We start from the raw sequence: 19,077 nt of genomic DNA on the forward strand, positions 1-19,077 counted from the left end.
CAAGAGCAGTCAGCCAAACTCAATCTACTGCAGCAAAGCAGCAATGTATTTGCTACACGAGGGGGGGAGGTCAAGAAAATAAGAGTGTAAGCCTTCCAGAACTCTACTACCCCTTGACCAACATATATTACCTGCCATCCAACAAACATTTGTCATTACAGCAAACTGCTGAAATTATATTATTTATAATAAACTTTTGGTTTGGGTAAAACTGAAGAGATTGAAGTCAATTATCTAAATATTTTGTATTATTAGGTACACTTCAATCTAAATAGCTCCTTGGCACCAGCAACTGTCTGTCTGGGCAGCAAAACTGTTTAGAAAACACTGTATCTCAGTGACAACCTGCTCTCCCTCTTTCCATGGAACCCAGTTATTTATGCACAGAAGAAGCTCCTCATTGTAGCAAAAATAGCACTGAAAATATCTTTAAACCACAGTGACAGTGTTACTATTCACAGCTTTTAGTGTGGCCCCAGGCTAAACCCAGCACAGAAACAATTGTTTTATATGAACTGAAGCATTATTGTATTCTCGTGATGAAGACAATTACCTTTTTAATCAATGCACCCATCTCAGAAACAATGCTATTATTGATGTCTTTAAAATAAGCCACCTTCAAACGTTGCAGTGTATTTGCCATATAGAGTAAACTTTTTACAGTGGTGTTTTTTTATAAGATAACCACAATAGCCCCACTGCATTATTTATCTGTTTAGTGGATTTCAAGGTCTATTTAATGCTATTTTACACTGGAAACAATCTTACTACACAACGAATTCTCACAGGATAATTGGGTGTTTGCCATTTGGGAGGAGCCTGATTGGGGGCGTGGCCAATGTAGATCAAGACAGAGAAGTTGATCACATATTTTAAAACCTTAAGTTTCCCAAAATGTATATTCCTTAAAGGTAGAGATTTTCACTGACCCCCGTGTTTTGGTTTTGGGTCTGTATTAACTTCGTGTTTTGGTTTTGGCAAAACCGCCCTCAAGTGTTTTGGTTTTGGATCTGTAATTTTTGTTATTTTATTTTTTTCAATTGCTAAAATAACATCATTTGGCTCTTTTTTTGTTCCTACATTATTAACTTCAATTACATTAATTTCCAGTCAATTTTTGTCAAGTGACAAGAACACTGCTACCCCTCCTGTTTCTGTGTGAGCAATGGCACTGAGCAATGTCACTGGAGAGTGACAAGAACACTGCTACCCCATTACAGTGTGAGCAGTGGCACTGAGCAATGTTACTGGAGAATGGAGAGTGACAAGAACACTGCTACCCCTGTTACAGTGTGAGCAATGGGGTTGGATCTCCTGGGGAGGGCAGAATTTATAAAATCCAAAACTCGTGAGATCTGATGGCACAACAATGAAGTTTTGCCTGGTTTTCAGTTCCGAGGGCGCCCAGAAAGTACTGAGCCGACTCGGATCTGCTAAGATCGGGTGGGGTCGGTTTTCGGAAAACCGAGCCCGAGCATCTCTTCTTAAAGAACACTTTGTTAAAGGGCAGCCGCTACCTTGGATGTTTTCACTAAAACTTACAGCCTGCTTTTAGACACTGTGACAATCCAGAGGCTATCTTTCCTCAGTGGCGGATCCAGGGGGGGGCGATCGGGGCATTTGCTCCCCCCTAGCAGCAAAAAGCTAGGTCCCAGCCGCCGATCAAAACGGGAGGGGTGGGGCTAAGCGCGGGCAGAAGGCGGGGTTTAATGCGGGCCAGCCAATCAGAGCAAAGGAGGGGCGTGATTATGCAAAATCGCCCCCCCTAAACATAAAGTCTAGATCCGCCCCTGTCTTTCCTTGTGTTTAGTGGACCTCTGCCATGAGATCATGTGCATTTATTTATATGAAACGGTGAGCACACATTGATTGCCATGATGACAGCACAAAGTAAATGACCAGGTAACCAGAATGGTTTATGCTACAAAAAAAACCATCCTTTTTCATTGGATTGCAGCTTTATTAACCGAAATTCTGTATTCCCAGCTGTTCATAGATAAATTAACTAGAGATTTGTCATAATATAGCACAGAATGTATACTATCATTTAGATTAGTTACACACTGGAGGTTTTTCAGCTGATTATTGGACCAATCACCCAATAAATGACCGCTCGGCCACATATCGCGGTAGTGTGTATAATAATCACACGATAAACGACAATCGTTCCAAAGTGCTGATTGTCGTTTCATTTGGATGGTCGTACTGTTTAATAATCTCGTTCCAATCACCTTCCGATCATGTAGTTTGTATACACTCACGATCACGATCTCCATAGAGTTTACAGAGTCATGGTCTTTTCAGACAATGCAGGCAATGAACATGTCCCGGTGACTTAAATATAGAGAGTGCTGTAAATGGAATAATTCGTTCTGAGACTGAATAGTTTGTTTCAGAGTCACAGAACTTAACAAAATTCGTTATGACATGTGGATAGCTGTAACAAGGCGGTTATAATCAGTGAGACAGGAATGAATGATTGAGTGACTATTGTGCTGTCATTCTCTAAACGACTATAGGACCAGATGAAGAGCACAGATCTGAAGGTAAAACGTGTGTAGTGTGTACGCATGAATCGCCCGACCGGTCGGACCTTCAGTCGTAGGTACAATCGTTGTAGATGACAGATTGGTTGGAAAATTCTCCAGTGTGCACCTAGGATAAGCCATGCCACACTATTCACTGCCATAAACTCTGCTCCAGCTGTGCAGCGGTTCCCAACCAGTGGAACCTGACAACAGACTGGATGTATCAAAATAAGTCACAGTAAGTTCTAAGTAACAGGTAAAAACTCTTAAAATAAGTTAGACATGCCATACAAACTACATCTTAACTGCAAATGAAACACATTAGTTGGTTTTCTTTGTTACCATAGTATAACATGAAGGCATCTCAGTGATAGCTGTACAGAGGTCATTTTCGTTTAATTTGCATCATTTTCAACTTTTGCCTACAGACTCTTACATACTCTTTGAATTTTCCTTCTCTTTTATTTTTACCATCATATTATTACTTTCCTTCCTAATCGCATTCTTCTAAATTAAGAAAAATGTCCCAATTCTGTCCATGCTACCGCAGACTTCTGTATTACGTCCAATTAGACATATTTCAGAGTAGTCACAATACGCAAATTGTGTTTCAAGTGCAAATGTCTACTCCCTGTGGGAGTCATTTATGACTAGACGGCACAGCTCTAATAAGCGCTGCCGATATGATGGCTTTTCCTATGCTATCTGTAGATAATTTAGCCAACTGTCTAGGCTGCCTTGAAACTGATAAAATGCTTGCATGGAACTGCCAAGAAATAACTTTGGAACATGGCATTGTTTGTCAATAACAGATCTCTTTTTTTTTTTAGTATTTTGTCCCTGAAGAACTTCACTAATTTGCTATTGAAAAATGAATGTCTCTCTGCCAGGAGTGACACTACCCCAGATCTTTGTCATATATCCGAGTCTATGAGTGGCAGCTCTAGATTTGCCTGTCAGCTATTTTTGAACCATCATATGGGAACTGAGGCTGCATGAACTGCTTCCTGAAAACTCATCTTACGCACAAAACAGTTTTCAAACAGGAAAAGCTTAAATTGGTTGAGGAAGTCAGACCAGCCCGGGCCCCACAACCACTCCTCCTCCTGAGTGGTTTTGAAGAAAAAAAAGGCTTTTTACTTATCTGTGTGGTTAAGAAATTCCTTCTAGACACAAAGTGGTTTAACAGCTAAACAAATACGATAAATCAAAAGGAGTGAAAATAAAACAAGGGCATCTAATCCTGTTTTGGAACAATGCACTTGTACACAGTGGGGGCCATTTATGAAGCCCAAATGGGCGCTCCACCCTGCAAATGCAGCTTCGGACCAGCAAGCTTCTCTTGGTTTCTGCACACAGGTTTCCGAGATGGGCAGATTTGCATAAGAGCAGCAGTTTGTACAGGTAAAAGGGAGGAATTAGGCAGAATGAGGTGTTTCTATCGAATTAGCCAAATTGATGAGGCACATTTTACGCCTCTGTGGGACACTTCACCTGAGAAGCGCATTTCTAAGCGTACTTGAGCAATTCAGTTAAAAGCTGCATACACAGAAGTGACACAAAATAAACTGTACCCTCACATTCATGATTTCTTTAAGCAAGGTGTTTTGTGGCGCACAACAAGTTGTTGTAAATAACTTCCAGTATTAGCAGGTCACTACAGCCAGAGGAATAACAAACAATCAGACAGACCATACGTGTATGTGTGGAGCTGCAATACATTTCTGTTTATAATTACTTTAAGCATAACTCCATTCAATTCCCTCCAACTAGTAAAACTGCAGAGATTGTCTTTCAGGGACTCTGTGATTAAACAGCTACTCACCAACGCTGCAGCCTCTCTTTGTCTCTATTCCTTGGGCAGATGCAATTTTGACAATTTAAGAAATTATGTTGTGTAATGAATCAATGTGTGTCATATACCAAACTCCACAACTGTGACATATTACTGGGCATTAGTAAAAGCAGTGCAAATTTTAGTTATTGGTCCTGCTATGCATAGCATTGTGCATATAAATACAATAGCTGGACTTTGACATGTGGATATTACTGGGCTTACAGCTTTTACTGTTAAGCATATTAGAGGATATACTACTGCTTTGCATATTACTTGGCTTATAACCACCCATCACTGGCATATTACTGGGCATTACCACCACCCTACATATTACTGGGCTTATAACCACTACTGCTGGCATATTACTGGGCATTACCAGTACTGTACATATTACTTGGCTTATAACCACTACTGCTGGCATATTACTGGGCATTATCACAACTGTACATATTACCTGGCTTATAACCACTACTGCTGGCATATTACTGGGCATTATCACAACTGTACGTATTACTTGGCTTATAACCACCCATCACTGGCATAATATTAGGCATTACCACTACCCTGCATATTACTTGGCTTATAACCACCCTATCACTGGGATATTACTGGGCATTACCACTACTGTACATATTACTTGGCTTATAACAAAGTGCTGGCATATTACTGGGCATTACCACAACTGTAAATATTACCTGGCTTATAACCACTACTGCTGGCATATTACTGGGCATTATCACAACTGTACGTATTACTTGGCTTATAACCACTACTGCTGGCATATTACTGGGCATATTACTACTGCTGCTGAGTGCATAACTGAATTACTACTGTTACCCACATTATAGGACATATAGATAATAATGTTGTGCATATCACTACCACTGTTATGGAGATCACATCGCTGTATGCCACTAACTTTAAAAAGTGATAACGCTAGGAAGGTAGGTTGACACAATTTTACAATTTTTAATGCAGCAAAATGGCTAGGTTAACTCCTGCCATTGTAAACATACTTTCTAGATATTAACAGCAGCTCATGGAATGGAGTAAGGAAAAGTTTAGCCTGATGAGAAGGATGTGCAAACGGGGCAGACCAAGCTTTCACTTGACTAGCGGGGCAATGTGAACAGAACCTTATCTAGGACAATGGACAAATATTCTGTATTACACCACTCTATTGTAAATGGCCTCCGCTGCCTCTTACCTACCTCATGTGGATGCTAGTGACTAATTACAACCATCTCTCTTACTTTTTTTCCTGTAAAACTGCAGTTTCTGTCATATCTAGAAAAGCAAAACACAGCCCTACCTAGGTGAACCCACAAACTAGAGATATTTACATCAAAATGTTGTCACTGGGAAATAATAAAATATATCATATCAATCCTTTGTCTTAAATCAGTTTTATTGTTTTACATTATGTTTAATTTTACAATGATTGGGGAATAAGAATGAAGATTAAATCGTCATAGATTTGCTTAATCTTAATTTCAAATTTAGGGGCCTGATTCATTAAGGATCTTAAATGAAGAGGTATCTTATTTCAGTCTCCTGGACAAAACCATGTTACAATGCAAGGGGTGAAAATTAGTTTTCTGTTTTGCACATAAGTTAAATACTGACTGTTTTTTCATGTAGCACACAAATATCAACTTTAAATTTCAGTGTACAAATAAGCTATCAAGTATTTGTGTGCTACATGACAAAACAATCAGTATTTAACTTATGTGCAAAACAGAATACTAATTTTCACCCCTTGCATTGTAACATGGTTTTGTCCAGGAGACTGAAATAAGAAACTTCTTAATTTAAGATCCTTAATGAATCTGGCCCTAGATTTGTAAACTTTACTACTCATATTTCTTTACTGTATATTGTATGTGCAACAGATCTGAAACCATATCCAAGTAACACTGCCAAAGTTGTTTTATTTTCTTCTTACGCAACAACGGCTTTGTAGAATTTACATCTCATGTGTCCACAGTCAAGAAATATAAAGGCTCCAGTTGTTAGTAAATAAACATTCTCAATGAATCCTTCGGCAGTGCGTATTTAGAAAAAGTATGTTATGTTTTAATCAATTTCAGGAAGAGGTTAAAGTCTATATTTGGAGCCAGGAAACTCCTTGAATTGTGAGCCTACCAATAATGTCGCCGGAGAAAGATTAATATATAAATCTGTCAAAACAGGGCCAAGGTAATCCGAAGTACAACTAAACATACACACCCACGTTTATGATACAAAACATAACACAGGAGAAATGGGGTCAGAACGGTCAGTTTTGGCGTGCAAAACACAAGGTATATATGTTATTACACCTACTTTAATACACCCAGGAAAATAAAAACATAAAGCAAAAGAAAGTGGATGGTTGCTTTACACTAATATATATTATAAAAAAAAAAAATGGAAGCTGCATTTGGAAGTCCAGTCTGTACCATTAATATACTCAGGCACGGCTGCTAGTTTGGTAGCTCAGGCTTGGTTTTAAGATTCATTTTAATGGTGCAGTTTATTTATATTATAATATTTAAACAGATTTTAACATAAATATGGCAATATGCATTGGGCAACTTCTGAATGATTTTATGAGTGAACACAATGTATCTGCATGTACTAAAAGCCAAAAGCAGTATGGCTCACCCTCTTCGACAACATAATATTTTTTGAACGTGTTGGTGGAGAGAAGATGGAATCCTGTCCACATTCTCCTTGGACAGACTGCATTTTTTCAGTGAAGGGGGTGTGTCCTGCTGGGAAAGGGGTGTGGTCTTCTCTGAAAAGGTTTGATTTAGGCGTATAGGTAGTGATTTGAGCAGATTGAGGTTGTGGCCTATTTTCTTCCTCATTTCTAATGCTTGCAGGTATATTATGATTACTACATATACAGGTTACTGGGCATTTGCACAATAGCGGACGACAGCCAGTGGTAACTGCTGGTATGGGGCTCAGTGGTTAGTGGAAAGCAGCAGTGCTGGAAATAAGGGTTAGACTTACTCACATTACATTACTGAACCTCATTGGGGTAACTAGCCCACCCAATAGTTGTGTACATAATTTGTTGCATTTAATGTTATTATTTTTAGCAGTCAATTTTTGTGGTACATTTAATTGCTCTGTTATGACTAACGCTATCAAGCTAAGTGATGCTTTTTACACTAACCATCAATACTGAGACTTTTTTTTCTACATTAGCCACCTGGGGGGTAAATGTATGAAGCTCCGATTTCTGCAAGTTGCTGGAAATTGGCGACTGTGCAGGGGAAATTTAAAGTGGTGATGGCTTTTAAAGGGAAGTTCACCTTTACAAGCCATTGCCGCTTTAAATTTCCCCTGCAAAGTTGCCAGAGATTTCTGGCGACTTGCAAAAAATCGAACCTTAATACATTTACCCCCTTGAGTGGAATCTTCTTGCAACCTAGATTGGGGTCTACTTTCTACACAAGCCACAAGGATTGGGGTCTGCTTTATACATGAATCACCTGGGTAGGGGTCTGCTTTCTACATTAGCCAGCAGGATAGATGTCTGCCTTTTACACTAGCCACTAAAGTTGTTTGATTCGAAAGGAGGGCTGGCAGTTCAAGGGACAGAAAAACATGCCTAAGGAGGAACAAAATATAAATCCAGACGTATGTTTATGGATCTAGAAAGTTGGAACGAGGATAAATATTTTGTGCTTTTCTCGCATTATCTTTATTACAGAAATAATCATGATGCAGAATACTAATACTCTCTGTACAGCACTGCGGACCCTTTGTGGCACCCTATAAGTAAATAATAATAATAATAACACCAAATATCTCCAAAATAATGATGCAATGAGAAGATGTATTCAGGAGCACCAATATTCCTGTTTTAACTTAATATCACCATAAGCCCATAAATACAGTACTGCAAAGTGAATATTTTATTGAATATCCATAACGAATAATTGCTTTTGGATACAAAACCTTTGTGCAGTCACATACAGCCCAAGCACACTGCACTGTGAGCAGGAAGTCTTTCCAAAGCATTTCAATTGTTGATAGTGTAGTCTTAATTAGATACAAGTAGCAGAGCATCGCTGTATGGGGACTGTGCGTTTCTGAGCTGAATGACATTTCCTTGAGCACTTTTTGACTCACCTACAGTAATTTCTTCCCTACCTCCTTGCTCTCATGTCACAGCACACTTTCCCTGAAGCTAGCTGGCTGTCAGAGATTGACTTTACAGCTCCCAGAAGCCTACCTCGGCACTACTCAGCAGTATATAATGCACTTGTTATGGTAAAAAAAAAAAAAAAAACGGACGTGGACAAACATTTTAACACCAGTGGGGATCCAATAATGTCCTAGACAAAATTGTTTTATTTATTGCTTTCGGCTTCAAAAACAACAGGCATGTCCAGTAAAATACAACACCGTACTTTTAGCCTTCACCTCAGAATATTTAATATAAAACAGAAACATAACACTCATAATTAAACGTTTTTAGACACATAAGACACATCACTCACATTTAAAATATTCAGATTCAATCGCTATTGTCTATTAACAATGACATTGGGCGACTCACTTGCTTGGGTTCCGTTTTGTATACCGTGTTTACCAATAAATAGATTTTCTTCTATTAAAATTTAAATTGTTAAAATTACAAAAATGGTGACAGAGAGGCACATTGGTTATCTCAGATTGGACAAATACAATGTGGCCAAAAATTACCGCTGGCACCAAACTAACTTCTAATGATCTCAATAGTTATTCATCTTCCTGGGCTGCTTCAAAGATCCAGCTGGCTCCTACATTTAACCAACTGACACCTGAATTCTATATTATTTTGTCTGCCCCGGGTAAGTATTGCTAACTTGCAGTGCTTGAATCCTGTGTTTAATTCTGTCAAGGTCCTATGTGTTTGGAGTTTGTTTGTTCTCCCTTTGTTCATGTCAGTTTTCTCCAAGTGTTCTGGTTTCCTCCCATGGTCTAAGGACATACTCATTGGTTCATTGGCTTTTTCATAACTTGGCCCTGGTGTGTGTTTCTGTGCTTCTTGTAGGAAAAGTTGGTTGTAAGCTCAACTGGGACAAGGACTGATGTGCCTGAACACAACTGTCTGTACACATCAGTGGAATAATAGGATTACAATAACAAAAAACAATTCCGATTTATCAAAAAGTTATTTTGCTTTATGTCACAGTATGTGTCAGGAACACAGAGGAACTTCAGATTCGAACAGTCAGTCTGGTTTGACTCTACCTACATAGGAGGCGCGGGATCTAACATGATGTAGGTATTCACCAGGAACCCCACAAGAACGAATGGGCCTAGCTGTTATCCTCATGCAGGTCACAGCCTTCCATACAAGTAACAGTCATGACCGGCAGGTAAGTGGCAATCAAGAACGAATATAAGAAAATAGAGATACTACATATGGAAAACGATTCAGCAGTTTGCAGGGAATACCAAGGATACACCAAATTTCTTAAAGATACCAGGAATAAAGCAGGTTGCTGAAGTTATCATGAATACAGCAGATTACTGGAGATAGCAGGAATACAGCAGATTGCTGAAGATACCAGGAATACACTGGAACAGATGGAATTACCAGGGACACACTGTAACAGATGGAATTACCAGGAACACACTGGAACAGATGGAATTACCAGGGACACACTGGAACAGATGGAATTACCAGGGACACACTGGAACAGATGGAATTACCAGGGACACACTGGAACAGATGGAATTACCAGGGACACACTGGAACAGATGGAATTACCAGGGACACACTGGAACAGATTGAATTACCTGGAACACACTGGAACAGATGGAATTACCAGGAACACACTGGAACAGATTGAATTACCAGGAACACACTGGAACAGATGGAATTACCAGGAACACACTGGAACAGATTGAATTACCAGGGACACACTGGAACAGATGGAATTACCAGGAACACACTGGAACAGATTGAATTACCAGGAACACACTGGAACAGATTGAATTACCAGGAACACACTGGAACAGATGGAATTACCAGGGACACACTGGAACAGATGGAATTACCAGGGACACACTGGAACAGATGGAATTACCAGGGACACACTGGAACAGATGGAATTACCAGGAACACACTGGAACAGATGGAATTACCAGGAACACACTGGAACAGATTGAATTACCAGGAACACACTGGAACAGATGGAATTACCAGGAACACACTGGAACAGATGGAATTACCAGGGACACACTGGAACAGATTGAATTACCAGGAACACACTGGAACAGATGGAATTACCAGGAACACACCAGGATTACAATGGAACACATGGAATTATCAGAAAAACACTATAACAGATGGAATCAACAGGAACACACTGGAACAGATGATTATTACCAGGAACACACTGAAACAGATGATTATTACCAGGAACTCACTGAAACAGGGGTCAAACAGTCTGTCAGCAAGGCAAGAGCCCCATATTGCAGCCTCAGCTGCTTTAAATAGTTTTGGGGTAATTAGGAAGCAGGGCGGCTGAGGCCAATAGGAGCAGGAGATAGGACTTTAAACTGACAGGCATGCGTGTGCATGTCCAAAAACCAAGATGGTGGCCGCTGTTTCAACTACATTTGCATCTACTACCTGTGACGCCAACTATAAGAAGAATGGGGGGAAAAAGCCGGACCCCGGCAAGTTAGAACACATGTTACTTAGTAACGTATATGGTACAAAATGTAAAAGCGAAATCATCAGGAAAGTTGTGGCATGAAACAAGCACTTAATAGTTTTAACAAAACTTTTTAAAATAAAACGACGCAATATAAATGATATGCACCTTATAATGCTATCATCCCTCTCAAAACTCCTCATTAACAATGAAAGATTCTTCAGAATCTAAATAGATGGAGGTAATTATTCCTAGTTTTATTGAGAAAGTCAAAGATAAAACCTGAGCAGTCTAGAAGTCCCTCCAAGGCATTGAGTCAGCTGGTAAATTCACCGTTCCTAATCTCAATCTTTTGGAAATAATTAGATATATTCATGGACTATATTAGCAAGTGTATGTGTGCCGTCTAATATAATTTACCATTGACAAATTGATGACTACAGCTGAATAAAGATAGCAAAAGTAATTCCTGACAGATAAAAAAACAAGATTTTTTTCTTAACCAAATCCGACTTCTGAAAAGAAAGATTACTGTTTTACTTAGTCCTGGATTGATTAAATATCTTCAAATGTACAGGACAATTAATCTCTTGTGTTTAGATTGTGTTCCAATTTCAAAGGGACCAAGACCTGAAGTTCTACTTTGAGCAGGCAGATAAAACTGACACCTCTGAAGGATACCTTGCTCTCTGCAGTATTACAAAGAGAGGAGATAAAACACTATTTAAATATGAATACAACATCTTGGTGTAAGACATCACTAACTCTCTGATGTAATATATGAAAAGGTATGGTAATGCTGTAGAGATATACTTTCATTCACAGAAAATGTTCTTCGCTATTTAACCCTTGTGCTGCTTATTCATAATTAACTTCTAAACCAGCACTCAAGAACAGCTGAACAGAATATCATACTTCGCACTAAGCTAAAGGGTACATGCAAACGTAAATGTCATGTCATGGGTCAGAATTTCTAAGTATATATACACAAATGTTAGAAGATACCCCGTTAAACTAGACAAACTGCCCCTTTAGAGCCTCAAACTTTCTGGAATGAAATTCCTTTGTTGTACCAGCACTTTTAATGCTAGTATAAAACATAAAATCAGGTCTGAAAATAGAATCCATGGGTTCCAAAGACCCCATACCCACTTGCGATGTAACTCAGGTACATAAATGCTGCGGTAACGTTGCAGCTTTTCAAATACTGCTTACTCCATTCTATGCGTTTAGCGGCTGTTAAATGCTCTGAGAACAATGGAGTGACCTCTATTGACCTCCTGAACAGGAGTAAACCACAAGTTTAAAACCACATGCCCAACGCATTTGCATTTAACATATGGTTGTTAGTGATCTACACAGAAATCACTATAACTCCATTATTAGGTGCAGTATACCAAGTGTTATAATGTATAGGTGTAAAAATATTGTACCAGGAACATTAATCTGCCGAAGGATAAAGTGACTGACATCCATTTCCTGCCCATCAATAGGTGGCACAGTGTGCTTCAAACTGCATACTGTAAATCTAAAGGAAATTTATCTGACAGTACTAAACAATTCTAATTTTAATATTCTTCCTGACACCAGTATTCTGACTTGTGTGTACTGTAAGGAAGGAAATGGACTGCCCAGACACATTTCACAAACTCTATTGTAACACAGCAGCAAATTCTGTTTTGATGTTGTCTGATGATTCGCTAGGAGTTGTCCCAGTAATGCTCCTACGTCATCTGTATTTTTCTACGGGCTTAGGCAACCTTTGGCTGTTCAGCTGCCGTGGAACTACAAGTCCTAGCCTATGCTGCCAACCACTGACTGGCAATGTATGCTGTGACTGGTAGTTCAACTTCAGCTGGAGAACCACAGCTTGAATAAGCCAGGTCTAGGGTGCTGCTCACCAGCTGCCAGTGTAAATATAATCATTCAATCCATCTAAGTTGGGCATTATGTCTGTGCATTGTTACATTATGTCTGTGCATTCTTATTACTCCCTACTTTAATCATTCCCAAGCAGTGGGTCTTTAAAGTTAAAATCATGCAATTGGATTAACTACATTTGCATTTAAAACTAAAACAATCAGCCAAGATTTTACAGTTCACCAATATCAGTTCATAATTATGATGTTTATTACAAAATGTTCACATGAATGTATCATGCCAAAGGCATATCAGCAGTTGTCATAACATCAAAAACATTGTGAACCCACTGCCGTACCTACTGGGTGGCATGCAGCTCACTGCATACTGGCACGCCGTCCGGCTGTCATTTCATCTCACTCTCGCCGACACTGAACTGCTGCGCATGCGCATGCGTTCAGCTCATCGCGTTCAGCTGTGAACTCCTCCCGAGCACCATTGCGGAACGAATCACGCTTGCAAGAGGTAAGTTGCATATACATTTGGCTAATGTTTTTTTCATTTATGTGTGGCTTAAACTTATTTGGAGGCACTTTGTGTGGCTTAAGATTCATTGGGGCATTTATGTGTGGCTTAAAATTATTTGGAGGCACTTTGTGGGGCATAACATTCAATGGGGACATTTATGTATGGTGTAACATTCTTTGGGAGCATTACTGTGGCATAATGTGAATTGGGGCACTTAGGTGTTGCATAATATGAATTCGGGGCATTACTGTGCCATAATATGAACTGGGGGCAAAACTATGTGGCATACTATGAATTGGGTGCACAACTGTGTGCAATGATAAGAACTTGGGGCATTACTGTGGCATAATATGATTTGGGGGCACAACTACGTGGCATAATATGAACTGGCAAAACTATGTGGTATATGAACTGGGGGTATAACTATGAGGCATGAGAACAATACTGTGGCATAATATGAATTGAGTTTACTACTATGTGGCACAATTTGAATGTTTATTTGTTGGTCCCATCGCTATTAATATTATGATATAAAATAAGAAATATATATATATATATATATATATATATATATGTCTTATTTCTGTAATGTTATTATATGAGAACACAATCCCTTACTGTATTCGGTCTGCAATTGCAGACCCTTCCTTCTCCCTGCAGATCCAAATGTAAGTAGGTGCAAGTACCAAATTTGCACGTAGGCGTACACCTGTTTTTGTGGGCATGAGCAGTACAAATTTGCATATTTTATGATAAGCAAAAGGGTACATATGCTCAGCCCAGCATGAGCCTCATAATACGCTTATATTTGCACGAATGTCCCCATTTATAGGGGTTTGTGCAAGGCTTAGCAAGGCTTAGCCAAAAAAGATAGAAGCAACTGCAAGGGGATGGAGGGTGGCACAAAGGGACACAGATGGTACACCTTCTGCATCAATTAGGTGCCCTTTATACAGGAAATCACATTTTTATGCACACAAATATCAATGTAATATAAACATTAAAATGTAGATGTGGCACATAAAATGAAGATAATCCGGGCAGTAGATTTATCAAACCTTCTATATTGTAAAAGTGAAGGTGTGACCCATAGCAACCAATCAGAATCTTATTCAAGAATGCACTAGATAAATAACAGCCAGGATCTGATTGGTTGCTATGGGTAACACCTCCACTTTTCCAATATAAAAGGTTTGATAAATCTACCCTTGGAAGTTAACTTAACTTCCTTATCATGTTCTCATCTGTCATATAAGCGCATTTGGGCAATATGACAAGCGCTGCATGTGTAGGAAATGACCCATTGTGTTTGTATATGTGTGTAATTAACCTCTTAATGACCAGTAGTACTTAGGCTGCTCAGCCCCATTCTATTCGCATGGACGGCAATCACTCTTAATATCACGGAACTTTAGACTTTTTACCAATAATACTGAGACAAGAGGAGCAAATATTCTACTGTGCTGTACAGTCATTTTACACCACTGAATTTGTATGTTGTGAGATCTACTGATGAGATGACATCTTCACCTTCATCACGCAATTCTTCTGCGTAAACTAGCCTACTCTAACCTAATGCATTTTTTTTGTCTGTCAGCACCCTTTTGACAAGATATTTCTAGACAGAAGCTGCCAAGGCTATGCCAGAAATAACACAGTATGTCGAGCTGTGTTTCTCGTCCTAAATCTTACAGTGTATTTTGGAGAAGAGATATCATTCATTATCTGCCTCTTTTCCTCAGATCCTTTGTGTTTCCAAAGGTGACCAGTGCATGATATCTCCTAGGTCACTTAAAGGAGAAAGGACTTCATCAGCCTTTTAGGGCTTTTGTGTCAGAATGTATTGTAAATCATTTAAACCTGCACAACATTGCAGTCTTAAACTGTCCACTCATCATATAAATATTTTAGTAATCTCTGACCTGACATGCCTTGCAAACTCCATTACGCCTTTAAGCTGCTTTCAAGCCCCAGTCTAAGCTATGAAAGTGGAGCGTGGTCAGAGAAACTTGTTTGTGAAAGAACTGCGAGCTGTCCAATCATCTATATATTATTTACTGTACAAGAAGCCCACTAGCTATAAACTCAGTTATGTGAGTGATGTGAAAGCTTCTACCCATCGATTGCTTTAGTAAGGATTTTCAAAGTCCTCTGCTGATAGTACATTCTATGGCATATAACATCTAAGAAAGCCAAAAATATTCCTATGCCCGTCCTTTATTGGCTATTTGCACCCTGTTGAATGCTGTCCCAGATTCACAATTAAGATGAGCAAGGCACAGTAAACACATGACCATAGCATTTCTCAGTGTGCCTATAAATACAATAAAATCATTGTAGACAATTCAAGCCTAAAGCTGGGTACACACTACACTGTTTTCATCCAATAATCGGCTCAAACAGCCGACATACGAACACTCGTTCAAAAGTCGGGTCAGTGTGTGCAGTGACACGATGGTCGAAAGTCTGCCCAAATGGATGATTATCGCCTCATTTGGTTGGTCGTACCGTTTAATATTTTCGTTCCAATCTCGTTTCCGCTGTGTAGTGTGTATAAACTTCCGACCGAACCACAACAGTGAGTACGAAAATACAGTCATTGCTCACGACAACATGGCTGTAAAAAGTCGCTAAAGGGACGTCCGCTCTTCCCTTTATCGTCCTAAACAAGGCTAGTGTGTATGCAGTCCATGGACCGAGCGATCGGACCATCAATCGCATGTAAAATTGCTCGGCATAAAAAGTTGGTCGAAATTTCTGTAGTGTGTACCCAGCTTTAGTCGCAAAATTCTTTATATGTGGATTGGGCTAATAATGACAAGACATGGCTGAGATAACGTTGCATGCCCAGGAGTGAGGCAAACTGAGGCAGGTGTCTCAGGCAACCGGTTTTGGTGGGCTATTAAATCATCTCTACTTTGAGAGTGGAATTGAGATAAGGTAAAACACTAAAATTATACTTACATCGTCTAGGATACTTTATGGCTGTGATGGTCCTACACCTATCTGTTATCTCCGCTAACCACATACTTAGAACCCCTCTGTAGACAATGTTAAGTTACTTATGCATATTTTTGACAGAATGTTATAGGAGTCCACATTGTATTTCTGACTGTTTTATTGCATTTTAAATTCCCCTTTAAAAAACAAGTCTGCCAGTCTGCAGCTGATATGAGACGACACGTCACAGATTTTCAGCAGATAGAAACCTATTTCCAAACACTACATATGTCTCTACAGCTGAAACAGAATAACGCTTTTTTGTGCTGCCGATCTGGCATCTTCAAGCAACTGTTACTATCTGCAACTCCATTTGTTATTTACAGTTTTCATATGTCACTCTGCAAATATACACTTGTAACAACAATTTCAATATGGAAACTGTCAAATGCATTTCCAAAATCCTTCTAAATGATTTCCAATCAACACGTCAGTAAATCATTTCACAGATTACATGTGGGTATAGCAGACATGATATTATAAGCCATTCAGTCTATTTTTTAGAGGTTTTAGATAGTAAATCAAAATTCCTACCTCCCACAGAGCTTTAAAGTCCTTCTGTTCAATGCGTAGGAGTTCACTGTATTCCCTTGTAACAATGGTGGCATGTCGGGGAGTATTGTCCAGTATTGACTCTCCGAAAGCCGTTCCAACTCCCAAAGTACATATGATGACTGCATCCTGGGGGGAAAGAGACGTATAAGTGTCTAAACACAGTGCAAGAAAAATCACCCTAGCTATGATGATTTATTTACTAAATTACTACTGTCAGGAGTTTATGTTAGATACAATCTTTTTTTAAATGCTATACACTACTACTGAATTCTATTGAACACAAACATGAGTTGAAGGCGAAATGTTCCCACTATACTTTAGAGAAGTTCCTCCATAAAAATGCTCTCCGTTATCTTTAGTGGCCCTAGATTGAAATGAGCTGACAAAAAGAGGTAAACGTCACTTCAAAGTTGTGCCTTCTATTACTTTAGTACCAAGATGGGATATGGGATGACACAGTTAACTTCTCAAAATGACATGAGAAGCTAACCAGACATAGGCTGATCACAACATTACATGTAGATTCCCACATACTGCTTCTGATTGTGCAAGAGTGCAAAATTAAAATGTAGTTTTGATGGACAAGATAGTCTAATAACATTTAATGGTTTGAGATCTTTAACCTGTCATGGATAAGCTAGAAAGGTTATTTCTCTTCAAATGTAAATCTATAAATCATGTATGTCATATGAATGGGAGGCACCAAAAACCCTGAATGAAAGTTCACCTGGGTAAGTTAACTATCCCTGAATAATTTTTAGTAAAGCAAAACGTAACATAGAATGCACTTTCTGCTTAGAGGTTTCTACACTATATTATTATTTTATGTTTATTAATTTTCCTCCCTTATATGTCAAACATATCTTTTAGAGACATAAGGATCTCCCATTAATGGTGGATCATTGAAAAGAGTATATCAGAGATATATAATATAAAATCATACTAGCTATTTATTACTTTGATTGAATATGGATTTTTTTATATTATATATAGCATGTTAAACTATATATATATATATATATATATATATTTATTTATTTATTTATATATATATATATATATATATATATATATATATGTAAATATGTATAGCTTAACATATTATATAGAATATAAAAAATCCACATTCAATCAAAGTAATAAATAGCTAATATGATTTTTTTTCTGCTCAGCCAGATTCAAGTCCTCCACTTCAAATCTTGTTACTTTTCTCCAAATCCAACCACAGCTGCCTATCAATCCAGCAATATTTTTAACTAGTACCTGAACAGAGCTGATACTAATTCCAGCCCTCCCTGCCAGGGAAACAATTCATCAGCCTAAACATTATGGCGTTTACACAAGTGGCACAGAACCTTTTCCCTTGTAGATCTGGCATGGAACCTTTTTTTTTCTAGAACCATCATGGAACCTTTTACCCTGTAGAACTGGCATGTAACCTTTTCCCTTGTAGAACTGGCATGGAACCTTTTTCTTTCCAGAACTATCATGGAACCTTTTACCCTGTAGAACTGGCATGTAATCTTTTCCCTTGTAGAACTGGCATGGAACCTTTTCCCTTCTAGAACTGCCATGGAATCTTTTAGTCTGTAGAACTGGCATGAAACTTCTATCCTTCTAGAACTGTCATGGAACCTTTTACCCTATAGAACTGGCATGGAACCCTTTCACATGTAAGGAACACTGGATCCAAGCCTCACGGATGAAGACAGTGACAACTGTTTTCTATATTGCACCAATTGCTTTATATAGAATGAGTCTATAAGATAACTGTGGGCCTTACTACTATTATTAAAATGTACTTATATAACGCCAACATATTCTGTAGCGCATACAATTGGGAACAACACAGTAATAAAGCAAGACTGGGTATTACCGACAGACAGAGAGGTAAGAGGACTGAAATCTATAGGACAATAGAGGTTTGATACATGAGCCTAAGAGCTACATATTGCATATTGGTCCGGCCAGACTACAAAGGTAGAAATTGCTTAGTGATCAAGTCAAACAGCAATGCTAGTCAGGGGGTCAGAGGGTTTTTGAATATAGAAAAACATGTGCAAATTTTATGTGAACTGTGTATAGGGTGGTAATAGGGTACCCTACGGAGGTTATCAGG

General features: G+C 38.8%; 1 protein-coding gene across 3 annotated transcripts in view; it reads right to left on the minus strand.

Annotated features, from left to right (window-relative positions):
* Positions 1-19,077, minus strand: part of RAPGEF4 (Rap guanine nucleotide exchange factor 4) — a 231,008-nt gene that overhangs the window by 176,604 nt on the left and 35,327 nt on the right. For all 3 annotated transcript variants that reach the window (XM_075180634.1, XM_075180633.1, XM_075180632.1), the window contains exon 4: positions 16,938-17,084. In XM_075180634.1, coding sequence (XP_075036735.1) covers positions 16,938-17,084 — 147 coding nt within the window. The remainder of the gene's footprint in view (positions 1-16,937; positions 17,085-19,077) is intronic.

Source organism: Mixophyes fleayi, chromosome 7 (genome assembly GCF_038048845.1).
Source record: "Mixophyes fleayi isolate aMixFle1 chromosome 7, aMixFle1.hap1, whole genome shotgun sequence".
In the NCBI taxonomy this organism is placed as follows: domain Eukaryota; kingdom Metazoa; phylum Chordata; class Amphibia; order Anura; family Limnodynastidae; genus Mixophyes; species Mixophyes fleayi.